This window comes from Coturnix japonica, chromosome 2, assembly GCF_001577835.2.
Source record: "Coturnix japonica isolate 7356 chromosome 2, Coturnix japonica 2.1, whole genome shotgun sequence".
Taxonomy (NCBI): domain Eukaryota; kingdom Metazoa; phylum Chordata; class Aves; order Galliformes; family Phasianidae; genus Coturnix; species Coturnix japonica.
In genome coordinates this window covers 118,821,141-118,841,213 of record NC_029517.1, presented here as the reverse complement: position 1 = coordinate 118,841,213, position 20,073 = coordinate 118,821,141, and the positions used below count along the sequence as shown (strand labels likewise).

The 20,073-nt window shown below is 36.0% G+C and overlaps 1 protein-coding gene across 1 annotated transcript in view; it reads left to right on the top strand.

Moving 5' to 3' along the window:
• Positions 1 to 20,073, top strand: part of ANGPT1 (angiopoietin 1) — a 145,352-nt gene that overhangs the window by 78,163 nt on the left and 47,116 nt on the right. The window contains exons 4-5 of the mRNA XM_015856162.2: positions 3,660 to 3,892; positions 18,306 to 18,433. Coding sequence (XP_015711648.1) covers positions 3,660 to 3,892; positions 18,306 to 18,433 — 361 coding nt within the window. The remainder of the gene's footprint in view (positions 1 to 3,659; positions 3,893 to 18,305; positions 18,434 to 20,073) is intronic.

The window sequence follows — 20,073 nt, the reverse complement described above, 5'->3', positions numbered from 1 at the left end:
ACATATATTGTGACTGTGAAAGTCTTTTAAATGAAATCATTAAGATAGGTAAATTGTTTAAATTTGGACATGGACAAGAGTTAAGGAGATGCCTTGTACTGAGACATGAACAAAGGGAGCAATTTTCATTTTTACCTACTGTTTAATTATAAAGCAATATGAATATGGCTTTTTTTTCTTTCTTTTTTTTTTCTTTTTTTTTTTCTTTTTTTTTTTCCCCCACATTGTCAAGTCTGAGTGTTTTCTGTGGATTACAAGAATCATAGAATATCCTATGTTTGAAGGGTCCTATGGTAATCATAAATCCATCTTATGACTCCATAAAAGGCAACCTAAAAATTTAACCATATATCAAAGTGCATGATCTACACCGTTCTTAACAGACTTAAACATGACAGTTTCGCTGGAGAGCCTGATCCATCCTGATCCACCCTCTCAATAGAGATTTTTTTCTAGTGTACAATCTGAACTTCGCCCTGATGCGGCTTTCAGACCTAATGCTCTATTATCTGTTACCAGAGAGAAGAAATCAGCACCTCTGTCTCTCGTCCTTCTTGAAGAAGTAATGAAATCAGCCCCTGGCCTCCTCTAAGCTCAACTAACCAAGTATCCTCAGGCACTTCTATGTCATGCCCTCTAGACCTTTTGCCATTGCTGTTGCCCACAACTGGACACAATCTAATAGCTTTATCCCTTACATTGTGGAGCCCCAATGTGTACAGCACACAGCATTTGAGATGAAGCTAAACCAATGCTAAATATAGTTGAGACAACCACTTTTTTTTTTTTGACAGGTTAGCTATGGTGTACTTAATGCACTAAATATAGTTGAGCCCTTTTGGCTGGCAGGCTGAACTGCTGACTTATAATGAGGTTACCATAAGCCAAAAACTCCAAATCCCTCTGCAGCGGTGCAGCCACTTGTCCCCCAGCCTAAACATATATTCCAGATTACACTATCCCAAATGCATAATCCACTATTATTTCTTATTACATTTTATATGATTGGTTATTGTCTAGCGTTCTATCAAGATCTCTCTACTCTCAAGGGAATCATCTAATTTAGTGTCATTTGCAAATTTAGTGTGCACTCAGTTTCTTTTCCTGGGTCACTGATAAAAAATTTTGACAGAAAATTCCCTAAAATTGAGCACTGGGGATCAATGCCACCAACCTCATGCTTAACTCATTTACTATAATGCTTGGAGTCCTACCATTCAGTCAGTTGTTCACCAGTGCTATTATGTGTCCAGCTATATGTATTTTGTCCAGAAGAATACTGTGAAAGACAGTATCAAATTCTTTGTTAAAATCTATGAAAGTACCTCATCCATTATCTTCTCTTTGTCCAGTAAGTGGGTAACCTTGTCATGAGAGGATATTAAGTAGGATGTCAAAGAGGGAGGTAGCCATATCTAGCACCTATTCAAACACAGACTTTAAGAATGAAATATCATGTTCACCCTTGTGTTTGGGAATGAATCCGACTCCAAGAAAAAGTGTTTTCCCTCCCCCTCTTTTAATTTCTTCTTCTTCTTCACTCAGATCCTTGTAATTTTCACAGAACTAGATATGTTGATCTTGCAAAGTATATTTTTTTCAATCTCTTTGCAAGTCCAACATTCATACAATTTAGAGAGAGATCTGTTGTTTGATTTCTTTTATTTAGTGAGAAAAAAAAAAAAAACACACACTAAAAACAAACTTTTATATTACTCTAGCTTGTACAGCAAATCCAGGGCCTGAATTTAATCCTTGCATTGTTATCATTTGTAGCAGCTCATACTAAGGCTCTGTGATATCTAGTACAAACTACTCCATATGGATTTTATTACATTCTTCAGTTAGGTTAAATGACCTGAAATTATGCAGGCATTTTGCCACTGATCTATTACCCAGGAGTAAAAACAAAGGTGGGGGAAGAGTGCAGATAAATAAAATATAGAACTGTCTTGGACAGGAAGCAGTTTGTTAGGAAGTTTGTAACAGCCAGTTGGTTTATTAGCATAAGAAATACCTATTTTGGCATGTACAGTAGAATTACCAGACAGAAGAAAGTAGTAGAGGAGATAAATTTATTTATTTATCCAATATTAATAAAATCTTTCTTTTAAGCTCGCAGCTGTAGTATTTTACCATTGATGGGCAAATAAAAAAATACCACTTTTTCTCGTATTACGTACTACATGCTTTGTCTTTTATATATATTGATGGCAGACTAGAGTGGTGAGAAACTAAAAGCAAACTAAGAACACCTTCCCTCTGTAATCACCATCTTCTACTTCCTCCCTTTGAGCAGTGTAGGGAACTGGAATGTGAGCTGTGGTCAGTCCATAATGCTCTGTCTTCTGCTTCTCCTACGTGATCACTTTCTGCCCTATGCTCCATGACATGCCTTTCTTTCTGAATTGATCCTACATTAGCTTTCCGCAGACTGCAGCTCTTCAATAAATGCTCCAGTATGGCACCATACCACATGGTTCATCCATTGAGACTGACCTGCTCTGGCACAGGTCCCCTCAAGAGGCAGCTACCCCAGCCTCTCTGACCCACTGTGGGCTCCTCTGCATGTCTGCAGCTCTGGCCCAGGGCTGCTCCTGCAGGGGCTCTCCATGGGCTGCAGCTCTATCAGACCACATCCACTGTTTCACCATGGCTGCAGGTGGAGATCTGCTCTGTGTGATGCCCAGGTTCTGCACGGAGACAAAATGTAACACAAGCCTCTCCTGGGCTCTAGGGAGCATCTGCACTGTGTCTGGAGCACCTCCTGCCCTCCTGCCCTGACTCTGGGGACTGCTATTTCTCCCACGTGTTCTCTGTCCTCTCAGCTACTGTTGTGCAGTGTTTGTGCCTTTTTTCAAACCACTTTCCCAGAGGTGAAACCTGCTTTGCTCACTGGCTCAGCTCTGGCCAGAGATAGTTCCCTTTTGGAGTTTGCTGGGACAGCTTCTGGACTCCTCCAAGAGCTGCCTCTCCTATCCCTATTTATCAAAATTCTGTTATGTAAACCCATTGCATCACCACAGAGTCAAAACAAAGGCTTGAAAAAACATCTTGTTCACCGTTGACAGATATTAGCTGTGAAATGTGGAAGCAGATAGCACTCGACTGATACACAATTCTATTCCCAGCTTCACAGAGGACATCAAATGGTATTTTGAGTTCCACATCCTTTGATAGCTGCTAGTACTTACCTACTTCCATTCTGTCACAAAACCCTTCACAAAGATTTCTTAGTTCACTCTTTATTTACCTCTTATCAAACTGAACAGCCCACGCTACTAATGGCTTTTTCTTCAATGCCCTTCAATTCTCCCTTCTTTGCCTACCTTGGACTTTTCTGCTTGAACCACTGTAATAAAAAATTGTTACTGTCTATATGCTTATAAAATCTGTTTTTTATAATAACTAGACATGTAATTTCATGGTTTTTATTTTTTTAGCACCATTTTAAAGCAAACAGTTACAAGACTGAAGATTAGTGATCAGTCATGTTTGTCTACTTGATGGGGAATGTTGTGCTGTTTAACTGTTGTGACATTTCAGAATAAATAAATTATTGATTGAAATCTGCAGTGAAGATAAAGTTGCTTTACTACCTGTGTTATGAAAAAAGTTATTGTGAAATAATATCTGCTTGATGTTTTATTTTATTTTAGTTTACTTGAGCACAAAATTTTAGAAATGGAAGAAAGACATAAAGAAGAGATGGACACTCTGAAAGAGGAAAAAGAGAATCTACAGAGTTTGGTCACTCGGCAAAGCTACATAATCCAGGAACTAGAGAAGCAATTAAACAAGGCAACAACTAATAACAGTGTCCTGCAGAAGCAGCAGCTTGAATTGATGGATACAGTTCATACTTTAATTACACTCTGTTCTAAGGAAGGAGGTAAGAAAGCAGAATTATAAAACATTACAGATTTCTTTCTGAAATGCTGTATTATTTTTTATATAACTCAATTAGCTTATTCCAAGAAAGAGAAGAACATGGAGGTATTTAAGCGATGTGTGGATGCAGTGCTTAAGGACAGCATTTAGTGGTGGAGTTAGCAGAGTTGTGTAATGATTGGAGTTGATGATTTTATGGATATTTTCTAGCCAAAATGACTCATATGGTTCTAGGATTATAATGGAGGAAAAAAGACCTGATAAGAACCCACCAACCAAATAACATTAATGTCAGTTCTGAAGCCAAACCTTTTGCTAACAGTCATATCTTATTCTTTTAATCGAATATCATTGAGTTATTGTACCATAACCTGCTGCTGTAGGACAAAATTTCATTGACTACACATTACCTGTTTTGCTGTTGAGCAAAACTGACTATTTTGCTCCTTAGAGCATCTGTCTCCTTCTGTAACCAAACGCATTTATTGATGGTTACTTTATGGGTGCCAACTCTCAAGTTCCTTTACAGTAATTGGAGAGAAAATGAAGGAAAGTAAACCAGAATTCCATACACATAAATATGTTTTAAAGCTGATGAATTCAGTTGTAGGCACTTAAGGTGCAGTAACCATACAAAAGTAGTTCTTCCACTGAACAAGTTTTTTGTTTATAATAAAGGTTTGCTGTTCCTTTTTTGTTGTTTTTTGTTGTTGTTGTTGTTTGTTTTGGTTTGGTTTTTGGTTTGGTTTTTGTTTGACAATAAGAAAGTAATTGAGGTGGGTTTTTATTTTTCTAATGCTAAAAATATTACAGACATTCCTTTCATCAGGACTATGCAATGTAGGTGGCGGAAAGAGACAAATGTTGCTTGGCGATCACTGTAAGGGTTGAAAATATGACACTGGAAAGAATACATTACATGAAAAACAGGAAAAGGTTATATGTCATAGAGGGAATAAGAGATGTAAGGGAGAATGTAACAGCAAGGTCATATGCTACGATTAGCAACTAAAATGGGGTAAACAGTTGTGTCTGATATGCCAAGCAATAAGTAAAAACTACTGCTGCGGAAATAAAGTTGAGAAATGAAACATCAAAGAAACCTTTTTGATAACAAAGAGGTCATCAAACCTCTTCTGAGGAAAGATTCAGGGTAAACACAGCGTAACTGTAGATGCACAAATTCTGCTAGTCATTCAGTGAGACTGGAAGTGTAAAAGAAAGGTCTATGTGATGTTAAGTACCAGCATTGCAAGGTCTCCAGCTTGTTTCCTCTTGGTAATTCCAGAGCAGTAATTACTATAAATAATTTTAAAAATTTAAAAAATAATTTACCTGCATTGTTACACAATGTTTGGTTTAAGAGGCAGAAAAATATATCATTCATGCTGTTCAGCTCAAGGCAGTGTGGGTTTGCTCTCTGCTGTATATTCCCATGCAACTTGTGTGGCTTAAATCTGAATAGTTCCAGTGGCGAGGATTACATCTCATCTTTTGGAAGTGTTTCCTGCTTGGACCCATGTTGATACACTACGTTCTTTTCCCTCCTCATATTTATTCTAAGTGTTCCCTTCTGCTTATTCTGTTAGACAATTCCCCAGCATTTTGAAGTAAATAACATCCTTCATAGTAGGCTGCTCTCATATCAGTAAAGAAAAATTGTGATGCAATGCAATTCATTTATCAGGTTTTGCGATCTTTTGGCAAAGAAACCTGGCAAAGTTGTGTTCAGGGCTTTCTAATAGAGCTCAGGAGTATTTTAAAATTATTATCAATATGAAATATATATTATTTTCATATGGATCTTTACTGCAAGTTCTTTTTAAGATTAGAAAAAGATTTTCAAAATATTCCAAATTTGGTTCAAAGAAAAAACAAAAACAAAAACAAAAACTGAAACACATTTTTTCTAAACTTGGTTTCCTCATTTGCTTCTTGTAAAGACTTTGAATGAGGATTTCAGAAGTGAATCATTTAACCTGGGCTCCTGGATCCAAATTAAAAGACATAATATCCTGGAGTATGAGACTATTCCAATGAAGGCAGAAAATGAAATCATTGCAATAAAAATTGCTACTAGATTCAGTCTATGCAAATATGTGTTGAAAATAGAAGAGTATATGTGCTGGGAAATACAACTTAGGCTACTCACAATTCTCAACAAAAATATGAAATTTAGCCTTGCAGAAGCCTTCATGTATGCACTAATGCTTAACACATAAAATATGTCATAATACTTGTTTATTGGGAGGTAGAGAATAGCTAAATGTGAAACATACATCAGTGACACCCCTTCTGTCTTATACTGTTAAATATTGGTCATCTAATTTCATAAGGAATATAGCAGAAATGGAAATGATCCAGAACAGAATAGTATGAGGGAAATAATTACAGACCTGGAACGATTTCCATATGAGGAGAGAGAGCTGTAGAATACAGAATTATTGGATGAGAAATAAGGCATGTACGATACTGTTATGTAAACCTACAAAACAGCCAACACTGGAGAGAAGACGGAGACCCAGTAATAGATATCTGTCATTGACAAACGATAATATTTGGTTATGTGAAGTTTTGATTGCTAGATGTCATTGAGTCTAATAAAGATTTCTGAATTATTATAAAGATGAAGAGCTAGCAAAAGACAGACTCCCATAAAAACTTCAAGTTTTTAACTGTTGATCCTCATCTTTGAAAGGAAGTGTGACCTAAGCAAGGCATTAAGACTGAGGCAAGATCGTTACAGATGAGTAACTTCCCAGGAATGAAAACAGGAGATGAGAGGAACTGAAAAATGTGGCTAAAACTTCAGTATTTTAAGAATGTCTTTAAGTACCTTTTTTGGATTTCCCACCATAAATTAAATGTGTACGACTGTGTATTCTACATTATATGTATGTTTGTTTATTTTACAAAATACTGCCAGTCTCAAGAAATCTGAAAACTCTCCTGAGATAAAAACCAAAAAGTGTCACAGACAGAAAGATGGTCTCCTTTTCTTACGTCATTATAATCAAGCTTTCCAATTTGTGAAATAAAGTTAGGAATTAAGAAAGATATTTTAAGTAAAATTAAAGCTACAGTTGAATGACTTCGTTTGAAACCAACCATTGTTTTTTGATTATAAATCATGACATAAATTTATTCCAGGAATGATATAATTGTATCAGAATATTTATTTTTAGATTAGTTTAAGTAAGTTAGAAGATTTTTAGTAGTCTGTGAGGTAATTGATGGCCACCATGGAGCTATAGTACTGAGCAGAAATGGCTTTTGTTTAGTTTTTTAGTTTTACACTCTGAAAAGCATAACTAACATAGTCCCTAATACTGAATGACAATCCTACAGTATAATCTGCTTTGGTACTTCAACCATGGCTGGATAAATGTTGTGAGGATTTCTGAAGAACTTAAAGGGGAGTGAGGAAGGGGGAAAAAAAAAAAAAAAAAAAGTAAAAATGAGGATAATTTTTAAAAATACAGATGGACTAAAAGATGAAATCCAGATCCCACTTTCACTGCTGGTTTTGTAGAAGACTAGTTTTGAGATGGGGGCCACCTGTTAAGCACAAATTGTTTGTGAGTTTTGTTTCCAAAATACCACCCACCTCTCTCTGACAGTGAGTAATTATTGGATTTCAGATGAATATAAACCATAAAAATAGAAACTCTGAAAGATCCCAAAGAATACAGAGAGTCAAATAAATGCCAGATACTGTGGGGGACACAGAAGTCTCCTTTTTGGCTTGTGTCTGTATCTTGTTCATATATAGTTTTAGGCTAAACAATCTTGGAAGGGCTGTCAATAAACTTCTAAAATAGATTATTTTTTTTAAAAAAAACAGCGCTTTAAGACACTAACCTCATTGAAATGACTGTTCATGTTGTGGAAATTTAAAGAAACTTTCTAGAAATAAACTAATCTCCATACTCAAATATAAAAAAAAAAAACAACAAATGCCTGTGAATTTTACTTTTCTGCAAAGACTAGAGAAATAGAAATGTTGAGCTTAAGGCTTAATTAATCCTTGTAGATGCACTGCACATCTACCTGCAAAGCTGTAGAAGTCCTTCACTTATAGAAGATAACAGAGAATTGGATGCTATCTAAAGTTCTGTTTCTTTCACTATCACCGGGTATTATGAGTATTTCAGAATATGAAAAGCGTGATAGTTCTGCTGATTTAGTCACATTACTGTTACCATTAACCAATAAACATCTAAGGTATGTGAGAAACTTACTAAGTTTCTAGGTCAGAAAAAAATACTCTTCAAAAGGATTTGTAGCGTTGACTGAAAAAACTGCAAGGAATGCACTGCAAATTGTGTTGAGTAAAGATAATATCTTTGTCATAGAAGTATACCCAAGTTGAAACTAAGTAGTTCAGAATTGCATTAGTCCAGTGGGAAATTATGCTTAAAGCCAAAGGTCACAAAATGTGCTCAGTCTGAAGTCCCACCTATTTTCAAATACTTTTTTTTGCTCCAGTAGAAGAAAATTGACCTGGTGTGCCTATCATGTTTACATTAATTTGCATGACTTCATAATTACTCCTACCCACAGCATAAGGGAATTTAAAAATTTCAGAGTGGAAATATGTTTAACTTTATATTTAACATTTATTGTCCTTTTCTGTTTTCATTTTCTTTATTTATATATATATATAGTCAGACTGCATATTAGCATACCTTATTAAAACTTTTGGTCTAAATTCATGTACTTATAATTAATGGAGAAGTAAAGAAACTTTTGTCATGAACATCTGTTTTTGTGACCTCCTAGTAGGGGAGAAATAAAGCATTAGCTTCCTCTTGAATGCTGATGAGAAGCTAAGCTTAATTCTCAAAATAATACAGATGTATGACAGGAATTTACCTCCCCCAAAAGTGCCTGTTGAGCTTCTGAAGTAAATAACTTGGGTTAGACATTTCTGGAAAGGTTCAAATCTCTAGACTTCTGAGAAGTTTTCATATTTTAGAAAATACTGCATGGAAAACTTTATTCTATTGGAATACTTACTTTAAAAAGGCATAGCAGTTCATTTACTCAAAACATTAAACCTTAAGTATTCTATTTCTTAGAATGCAATTGTTATGACGTTAAAATCTATAGTGAAATATACAGATTGAGGATAGAATGAGAACTTCAAAGAGATGACCTGAAGGTTGCAGACACAGGGGAAACTCCACTGGCACTAACAAAATTACCCCAGCATAGAAGCTGGCCTGTTTCATTAGATAGACTTCAAAGACAACTTCTATAATACAAGTGAGTATTTAAAAAGAGAATTAGATAAGATTCATCAGAATGCCAACATAGATTAAAAGATTCAGGTGCTCCTAAGGATGATTTTAAGTCTTACTGTTTGAATTGTTTTCAGTAACATGAATTTTCTGTATAGTACTGATTCAGCTATATAATGAGGCAAATTAATTACTCAAATCTAACACATTTTAGACATCAAAGTAGATGGTATAAGATTGTACAATACAGTTACTGGTTTTGTGTGCACAGCAACAATAATATTGGTATTCATCTGAGATATATTCTGTGTAACCATTTCACTAGAAATCTCTTTAGCTCCTTAACATTTGTCTTCTTTTTGTACTTCATCCCTACCATTATTAAGGTTTTTGTTCAACATTATATAGTGCAACTCATGAGACAGGAACCTTGTATGGCACATTAGTCACTTCATTTTTCTTCCAAAGTATGGAAGCAATCAGAACAAGATTTTTTGATAATTTATGAAGTTTATGACCAGCTTTAGCTGCAAGACGTAGATCTGATGTGAATCAAGAGTGTGCCTTGATCCACGCATTTTAAGTATGGTTTAAAAAAAGAAATGCATTAATAAAGTGACAGTTTTGGTTTTTTTTTTCTTTTTCTTTTGTAGCTGAAACTGAATGACCCTAACACAAATAACAAAACAGGACGCTTTATCCATAAATTCTAAATATTTTTATTATTTTTTTCTTACAACTAATTAAGAATGAAATAAAAACCCAATTAAATTGACTTGGCTAAACTACAGCAGCCACAACTGATCTTTGAATAAAAGCTGTTTTAATGCACTGAAGCCACTTGTATTCCACAGGTCTCTTATTCTGCCATTGAGCACTACATAGATACTCAAAGATGTCAAAGCTAAGAATGACGATGTGTTTGTATAGTGATATTGAAAAAACTTTAGTGGGAGGGTGGTCCAACTCTGGAACAGACTTTCCAGCAAGACAACTGGATACCCCATGACTGTCAGTGTTAAAGAGACATTTGGACATTATCTTTATTGTGGTTAGCCTTGAAGTGATCAGGCAGTTGATTATGACCTTTGAAGGTCCCTTCCAACTGAACTATTCTACATTATTGCAGAAGATTACTGTAAAAAAAAAATCACTTTTTTCCACCCACAATTCACAAACCTCACCAATATAAGCCTACTCGACTTATTTAGGATAACCACCTGCATCTGTATCTATTTTGAAATCTTGGAATCTAGAGATAAAAAATGGAATTTTACTTTATTGTGTGCCATAGGAAACACTCAGTCTTCCTTGTCTTTCATGTACAGGACCACCAAATAGAAAGACACTGAAGTGCTGCAGTGGTCTTTGTGCAGTTGTGTAGGAAACACCCGCACATCAACACTAGTATTGTTTTGTACTTCACGGGTTCATTTGTTTTCTGAAAGTAAAGAAATAATGATTTTAATACCAAATAATAATATATTAAAATAAATATGTATATCCAGTTCAGTCAAGGATAACTTCATTTGCAAGTTACTTTGTATAATAAAATGCAACTAAATGTGTTAATTATGATCAAATCAAACTGTGGTTTAATGGAGGTACCATACTTAAATAAGTTAATTGAATTGTACAACATTTAATATGTTTGTCAGTGGGAAAAATATTTGAGATCTTCAAAACAGAACTGGGGATTTCTGTACTTTATCCCTATTGAGTTCCTGAAAGTGACAGCAAGGAGTCGATATTTGTTACTGCTGAAGAATGAACATTTTGAGTATATATTTTTCTATTTCAGTTCTTGGTTATTAATATTGAAATCAATTACCATCTCTCACTCCTACAGAGTATCTCAGTGCCAAATCCCTTTTCACTCTGCTTTGTGAAAATGGTTTATGCAGTCACAGCAAAGATATTAGAGGGGATATCAGCATGTATAAACCAGCCAACAACACTGCTAGTGTCACCCAAATGGCTTGTTGGTGAAGTTTGTTTTTTTTTTTTGTATGCATGATTCAGCTGGAAACACTAAAGGCACATTAGGGTTTCTGTGTGGAAAAAATATAAATAAATTAAAGAAATATGGGCACTGGAGATATTAAACAAAGCCAGTGGCTTAATCTCTCTTTTAGCAGTTTGTGAAAGACTTCTTTACTTCTCATCTCTCCATGAATAGCTGGTTACTTGCAAAACTGCTGTCTCAAGCAGAAACTATTAAGGAACTATATTACAGCTGGATAATTAAGTGTCTTTATCTCTTTGTAAACGGGCCATAAGGCATTCTATTTCAGCTCACTAATGAGGACCACTTTATGGTATTCCTAAGTGATGTCTTTCAAATGTGCAGTGAATCGAAGTATTATTGTTGTTACCAGTCACTAAGGCCAGATTTATTGGGAAACAGACTTGATAACTGTTGATAATTTATTAGGTAGTAAATAATTATGCCCTGGAGAGGGTGAAAGCTCACTAAGTTAACATCGTTTTCCAAGACCTAGTCAATTCCTGCAGCGCTACAGGAGAGGAACTCTGCTTTAAATAATTTCTTTAATAAGTAGTTGGATAGCTTAAGTACTCTTGCTATGCCATTGTTTGCTTTTCTTACTTTACAGTGTTAGTGGGGAGGAAAAAAGGAGAAATGTAATATTCTGTTAACTGCTAAAACTTTTCTATAAACATTAGTATGAGGCAACTAATTTGCTGAGCCTTTTCTCTTCTCTCCTCACTTTAAACATGCGGATCTGAAATTCTTGTATGTAATGACCTTTTGTGTTTCTAACGAATCTGAGACTGTGCTAGTTCTTAGGCTGGCAGAATCAACTTAGCCCTGCTAACTGCATTTCAGCATAGCTTGGTAGTTGTGTTGAATTATATTAAGAGAGGTTTACACATTCATTTGGACCTCCCACATGCAGTAGTAAGGAGTATGCATGAAAATATGAAGGGCTAGGGGCTGATGGAAAAGGACTACTTTTCTTTTGTCATTGCTCCTTGGGAACGAAATCCTTTCACTTCTCCATACATTCTAGTAATTTTAGAACCACACAGTAAGTCAACAGTAAGTCAAACTAAGGGAGATGTTCCAATGGAATTACATGTCTGTTAAAAAAAAAAAAAAAAAAAAAAAAAAGAAAAAGAAAAAAGAAAAAAAGGGGGAGAAAGGGGGATGAGGAGTCTGGTACTGCTAAGCCCCCAACTCAGAAACAAAATCCTAGCCTTCTGCTGGATCTCTCGTGTTAGTTGATTCATTCTGGCCATGTGGACTGCAACCAACAGCAATAGGAAGAGCAGCACCACTCATTTAAATGACACTGCAGATTTATTTGGGGGGAATAATGAAATGCTCCCTTAAATAGAAAATGAAAACGTTTACTCATACTGCCATAAACTCTGAAAGTTCAAACTAAGGTCAGCATTTTCCGTTCTAATTTTTCAGCAGCTGAGTGTGCCCAAGGAAGGAGTTCTAGAGCTCTGCTTCCTTCCAGCTTAAATAGCAATGTAGGTTCAAGGTAAACTCCCAAGTAAATCTTGAATAGAAAGCACAGGATTTGTTTCTTGACTATTAGTGAATGAAATTAAAAAATCTATAAATTCTAAAATCTTATAAATTACTACAAATGAACAGAAAGAAATCAGAAAAATATGTAGCATAGTATAATTGATTGATAATCAAATACTGTGCAAAATTCATCCTATGCCTAAAAAACTAAACAAAAAAAGGCTAAAATATGATGATGAAGAGTGTGACACAGGGTCCACAAAGTATAATAGATTTACTTCAAGTGGTGAAAAATTTGTAGTATGAAGTAGAAATCATTGGCTTCTTATGTATTCTTATGTATAGCCTGGAATCCAGGAAATGCACTATTCAAATCCTCTTTGCCAGGTACAGAAACATGCACATCTATGGCTATCATTTCAGTTTGTAGGCAGGACCTACAAACCTAACAGGATGGTTATCAGGAGAGCAAATCTGAGTTGGAGCATCTCCAGTTTTATGCCTGTTACTGTGGTACGCAGAGCAATTGCAGCACAACTGTGTTACTGAAGGGAATACTGGCAAAATGCCGACATCTATGTTGTAGTTCAGTATGTGCTCTCAAGTGGATGCTGCTATCTGCAAGACTAGGCCACTAGAATGACACACTGTACCTCTGGCTGTAAGTCAGCAAAAAAAAAAAAAAAAAAGAGTTTTCCTCCTCAAAACAAAAATAATCTTCACCCTTTCTCTGTCAGATCTGTTTATGGCTCCTGGTGATAACTCTGGGAACATATATGCATGGTGGAGGCCATGTTCTGGGCCTCCACACTGGGGATATCTGACTGACATCCTTCTGAGAACATTATCAAACTGTTCCCAATTCAATTTTTTGCAAACCGGGTGGTATTTTCAACTTTAACTGGAAAGGCAGTGGAGCACAGCAGCTGCACCCAAATGGCTGGAAAAGGGGTTAGAGATACCGGCTATCTTATGGAAATGTAGGATTTTTCACTGTGTTTCTGGAACCATGACAAGATTAAGGCAAACTTTGCTTGCAGGCTGGATACTGATAGCAACTACCACACTGTAGTCCTTGAATGACCCTGTCCTTAGATGCTGCAGCTTTAGGTAGAAAGACACCAGTTTACGAGCTTCTCCTTTTCAACTTGTTAGAAGCTTCTCATCTGAGACATATATTTTCACATGAAATGCTTTTAACAAAGCAGGTGGAATTTAAAGTATATTTGCCAGCAAGATTTTGGTGACAGACTTTTCCTTCTAGGATTCAAAAGCACAAAGAATATTTTTCCTAAGTACCTTTTGGTTTGTATAGTGACTATTGAGTCTTCTAAGAAAATTGGATTTGTGTAAATAGAACATTTAAGGCATGAAAATAAAATAATTAAATAAGATACTGCAGAAATCTCTGAATATCTGCCCAATTAAGTCACCATCATAGACAAAAAACAACAGCTGCCTTTCATTTACTGACTATCACTACAGATCACAGGACTCTAGTCATTAACTCAGTCTCAACTGATTTCAAAAATATGCCAGTTCAGAACTTAAATAATTTAGTAAATATGAATGTGACTTTATTGATTCAGTCAACATAATGAACTGTAATTTGGTATTCTTTATTATTTATAGACAAACTATAGTGAATTAAGTACTTCATTTTCCTAAAAAAAAAAAAACAAAAACAGAATTCTCAAAAAGATCAATGTATTATTTTTGAAATATTTTTTCTAGTAGAAATCAAACTAGATAATTTTGATATGTATATAACAAAAATGATACATACTATATATTTTATATTTTGTATTACTAGAGGAAGACTTTAGAATACTACATATTTCAGGAGTTATTTCCTCTTTAGATTTAGTTGCTATTTTTTAATATTTGGGTAGAAAAACAGATTCCTTTCAAGACAACTTTTAGAAACTAATTTGCAAATCACTTACTAGCAGTAGAGCCGCTCAGCTCTGGCGTGTCACAGCTCATTGGTCTTCAAAATCTACATTTATTTGGATTCCTGTCCTTCTGTGAAGCTGCAAAGCAACCCCCCTGCCAGGGCTGTTGCACCCCTATGGGAAAAGTCACCTGGAATAGTCCTGGGCACTTATATTTACTATGCTTCCTGGACTCAATCTGTCATCCAAGGCTTTGGAGAAAATAAATAAATAAATAAATAGAGCCAAAGAACTCGCAACTGAAAGAAATAATCCCCCAGGTAGGGAAATGTAGATAGTATAGACCAAAGAGAAAGCTGTTCAGCTGAAAATTAAGTAAAGGACTTTTGGGTGTACAGTGAAATGAATTTATTTTGCTGTTCATTAATCTTCTGTTCAGGAAACCAGTTTTTTACACATAGCCATTATGGCTTCATAGGGCCATGACTTCATCACAAGTTTTCTGATAACTTTGAGAGTTTGAAAATTACAGCACAATCTTTTTAGGAAAATAACTTTGTGTTCCTCTTACTAAATGTGTTGTGCTGCAATTTGTAACAGCTCAACAGCAGCTTCACAAGTGGTTGAGGTTTCCTTCTCGTTCTCTGGAAGAGGAATGACAGGCACTCAAACAAAGCTGTCTTCTGCTGGCTCCAGCAGTTCAGTGCATGAATCCCGCTGTTGTAAAATAATTGGGTTGCTTAACCTATAGAAAATTACTACACCTGCTATGTGTGGTCTTGGGTATTTCGGCTGCCTCATACTGAAGGAAAGGAAAAAACTGAGTATATGCAAAGCATTTATCTGTCCCTGTCACCTTCCTCTCCGATGTCAACAGTAGTTTTGTTGTGTTTTCTCTAGTCTCTAAGCAAAAGGTAAAAATATTTTTCTAAGTATGCTTTATGATATTCATTTCCTGAGAAAATTATTTTTAAATCTAATTCTAATTCATTTGAAATTAAAATCTTACCTCATTTGGAAGTCAAATAATATTAACTCTGGGAGACAATCCTTAAATTTTTGTCCAACTTACAGTTAAAAAGGAACCAAATTCAGATCTTAGTATCCCTGAGTGACTCTTAAGTGTTTTCCAACATGCATATTATGGTAAAATAGAGGTAACATGACCCTTCTATATATATTGTACATATTAAAATATAAGTAGTTAAAACTGAAGGAAATGAAGACCCTGCCTCTGTGCAACAAAATACATTTTTAGACAAGAGAAACTAATGTTTGCAGTTGAAACACCAGCATTTGAGAAATTCAGGCTGGGAAGAATGGATTTAATCTAAAGCCCCTTGAAATCAATAAGAAGCTTTGCTTTAACTCCTCTGGGATTTGGCTCAAACCCCAAGTAATCATTCAAGCTGGACTTTGGCCGCTGATGCTTACACCATCTGCATACAGAAAAGTACTGTGAAATCTTTAATTAACACGAGTCATGAAGGACTTGCTTCTATTATTTATTTAAAACCTGACACCTTCGCTGTTCTGTGTGCCTTGCTGAGGGCCCCATCTCACAGGGAACTGTCACCTATCACTATCGCCAGCACTGCCTCTTTTCTAGGTTCCAAATTAGTCAATTTTCTAAATGAAGTTCACACGGAAGTACCTGAATCTAGTTTTATTTCTGTTGATGATGTTCAAAGAAAACAATAAGCACAACATGTGCATAGATAGGGAAAAATAAGAGGATTTTTTTTGTGTGTCTGTACCTAGAGAGTAGGATAATCTTATGATTCAAGTCTGGACTTCTCTTTTTTTAACCCATTTTTCCCTTTTCACAAAACCACTGGGGCAAAATACTTGTCATTTTTCTTGTTCACTTTCTGCATCTGTTTAATGATATAAATGACAATTAATCTTGCAAAAATTCATTATGCTAAAATATTGCTTTGAAGTGTTCAGAGGTGGGTTAGTGTATCAAGATGCAAAGCAAACTCTTTTGTGGCCCAGATTGTCTCACATGCTGTGCAAGACGTGCTCTTTGGTACACCACTATCATTAAGTGCCATATTTACAGTATGGACCACTTCATTGGAGAGTGGATAAGACATAATCCTTTTTCTTTCTAAAACTCAAGCAATTTTCAAGCAAAAGAAATGGGGGGGGGGGGGGGGGGGGGGGGGGGAGGTGTGTGTCACCAGACAATGAGTGTGTCTGAAGGACTTAAATGTTGTTTCCTTATTGAAGAGATTAATGAAGTGCTGGCCTGAGCGACGCACAGCACTTATGGCGATGTTTAACTTTAAGATTCTGAGTAGACAGATGGATTTCTATGGGAATACTGATGTGCTTAAAGTATGTGTTGTTGGAAAGAAATCATATTCTTCAGTATCGTGTGGGGTTGGACTACTTTTGTTTGTGAAAGTGAAGGGAATGCTCTCAGATGACACTTCTACAGGGAATCTCCTAGCCCTACAAAGCCGGGATCCTCAAACATTCCCTCCTGAATTCTCAGCCTAGACTGCATACTTAGTTCACTCAGAAAGCGATGCCTCCTATTTATTACCATGGAAACTACAACAGATACAAAGAGTATAATAGTACTGTTTAATAGAGCAAATTCTCAGATGCAATACACTCTTTTTCAATGTAGTCACCAGCACTGGCTATTTGTTATGGCAGAGTGATTAATTTTTGCTAGTCTGCATGCTGCACTTAGTAAACACGCACCAACAGAAGTGACCTGCTGTCACCGCTGCTGAAACACACCACCTACTGCCTCACTGTGCTCACATCCACTGTTTGGTGTCCATAAATGTTCAGCAAGTATCAGTGAATGTCAATGAATACAATCTTTTCATGTGGAGGAGTTCAACTCCACACCTTTTCTCCAAGCAGACTTCCATGTCAGACTGCCCCTCTGCTGCCATCTGTCACGTGGCAACAAAATGTATGGTGGGATGGAATGGTGGGAAGTTCCAACCTCTACTGTCGTAGCACCGCCATTTGCCTCCGATGTTGTGGGCCAGCATAATAAATTAAGAGGCATTACTTTTGGGGCAGTCCTCATAAGTGATCTGTGATACGCAATATCAAGATCTGCACCAGTCCTCCAACATTAATTGTTTTCCTCTTCTGAGTCATAAAAGGACTAAACATGACTCTAAATAAGTGACTTCAGAAGAACTCTTTTTTCTTTTTTTCCTCTGTGCTGTGTCTAGCAACTTATACGCATGTGTAAAACTCATGAAATCATTCTGTACCCCTAAAAAAGCAAATTTAAGCAAATAACTCCCTTGCTACAAGCCCTAAGGCCATTCAAAAGTCAGTGTATCATTGTGAAAAGGCATAGTCTCTCTCCTTCCAGATTTTGTATTGCTCTCCCAGGTGAAGTCTGTCTTGGATCACAGCACTGAACAAGTTTGTCCACCTCCGCATGCTGTTGCTGTAGTGTTCTTTGACAACCTCCCAAGCACAGCTTTATTCAGGTGCAACACCTGCAGCTGCACAGTCCTTTGCTCTCAAAAGGAATCTGCTGTGCTCATCTCTCTGTAGACAGGATACTCTGCATAGCTATTTTCATCGTAAATTATTTCTGCTGGTGCCTCCTCTGCCATTTGTCTGACAGTTTCATAATAGCTCTTTAATAGAACTTACTCAATTACTAAGGACCACAGCATAGTTAATACTGTGAATGTCAATACAATGTGCAAGAGTCTCTTTCATATAAAAATGCTTAATATTACTGTTCCAACTTATACTACTGTATTTTTCTCTGCTTTGCAGTTTTACTTAAGAATGCGAAGAAGGAGGAAGAAAAGCCTTTCAGAGACTGTGCAGATGTATACCAATCTGGTTTTAACAAAAGTGGTGTCTACACTATTTATATTAACAATGTGTCAGATCCTAAAAAGGTAAGGAAAATATATGATTTATTTTCATTTTTGTTAGTGGGAAGTTCCCCTAACCTTAAAAGGAGCATTTGGAGCCTTTATGGAAGTTCTCATTCTTCAAACTATTGCACCGAAACAAATAAACCTGGTTATATTCAGACTTGAAAAAAAAATACGATAGAATGAAAATAATGATAAAGTGTATTATTTCAGACATTCTTCTTTCTCACTGACAGAGAATCCCTCACAAAGTGCAAATACACTCAAGAGTTGACTCACTTCCTCTCACTCAGCGAGTTCAGTTGAATCCCTCTATAGCCACAAATAAATCTGCAGTGAGGCATAGAAAATTATTATTTTCTATTATGAAATTATTGTTTTCTTCTATTATGTTATGTTATTTCATAAAATGCTGTAATAAGGAAGCTGATGAGGAGATGATGTAGTAGCAGAGAAATAGAAGAATTAATGGATTTAAAAACAAAGATTTATAAAAATCATACTTTTCTTGTATGTAGCAAGGAAGAATATATTTGACTGCAGAGAAAACATATTAAATATTAGCACTGTTGAAATGATGGATCTTGTGTTTTCTTGTCCTCTGAAGAGATCTTTGGGAGCTTTTGGGATGAAAATGAAACATTAGTCAATAAAAGAGGCATTTTCTAGAATGATTTTGTGGCTAAAGTGAGCCAGCTGAAGCTAGGAAAGTGAACAAATGGGCTAATGATAATTCATGCAGGGAAAATGCTGGTTTGTCCCTCTGACAGGGCACAACTCAGAGCAGCCCCACCGTGGCTACAGGCTGATTACCTGCCAAAAAAAATGTAGAGTGTTGTCCAGCAAAAGGGTTGGACAGAAGGAAGGGAACCCTATCTTTCTGTTATCTTATTCTTACTGCAGTAAAATAGCGACCCTGAAAACAGAACACGGTATAAATATTACCATATAATGTACTCTCTGTAGGTACTTTACAATGCTACTAAAATATGTTAAATTTATTTCCAACATGAATTTGGCTTTGGACAGCCTTTGGGAACCTCTGAATGTCAACATGTTATTTACTGTGGTATTAGTATTCATTAAAGCATGATTACAATTGGAGTGGGAGAGTGCTTTGGGCAAAGGCCAGTAAAACTTTGATGAATATGAATGGACATTATATGAAATGTAGAGGCATCTTTAAGCGTTACTGAACAGGAAAAGAGCAACAGCAGTTCCATAGAAGCTGTTCGTCTCAAACAGAGATGTTACACCAAAGTCAGACTTGTGTGCACAAACTGAATTTACTTAGCCTTATTAAAGTTCCTGAATCTGAACTGTAATGAAAAACTGTAACTATCTGAAAGAACTGTAGCACTGATGCTCCTGGTATTATTATTATTTTTTTTTTTTGTGGGTTTTTTTTTTCAGAAATTAAGGTTGCATTAACAGTCTGCAAGATTGTTGCCTTCTGTAATACCTGCAGCCTCTGGTGACTGCTTCATTTACAGCAATGTTATACTTTGGGATACAGAAATAGGTTTTTGTTACATTATATATTTCCTAAGGGATACTTGCATCCTGACATCAAATAGCAAAAGCCCCTTCATCATCTATACAAACGTTACTGTCTGTTCTAATAATTTTGCTCCTTATGCCTTCCTATATTCATAGAAAAT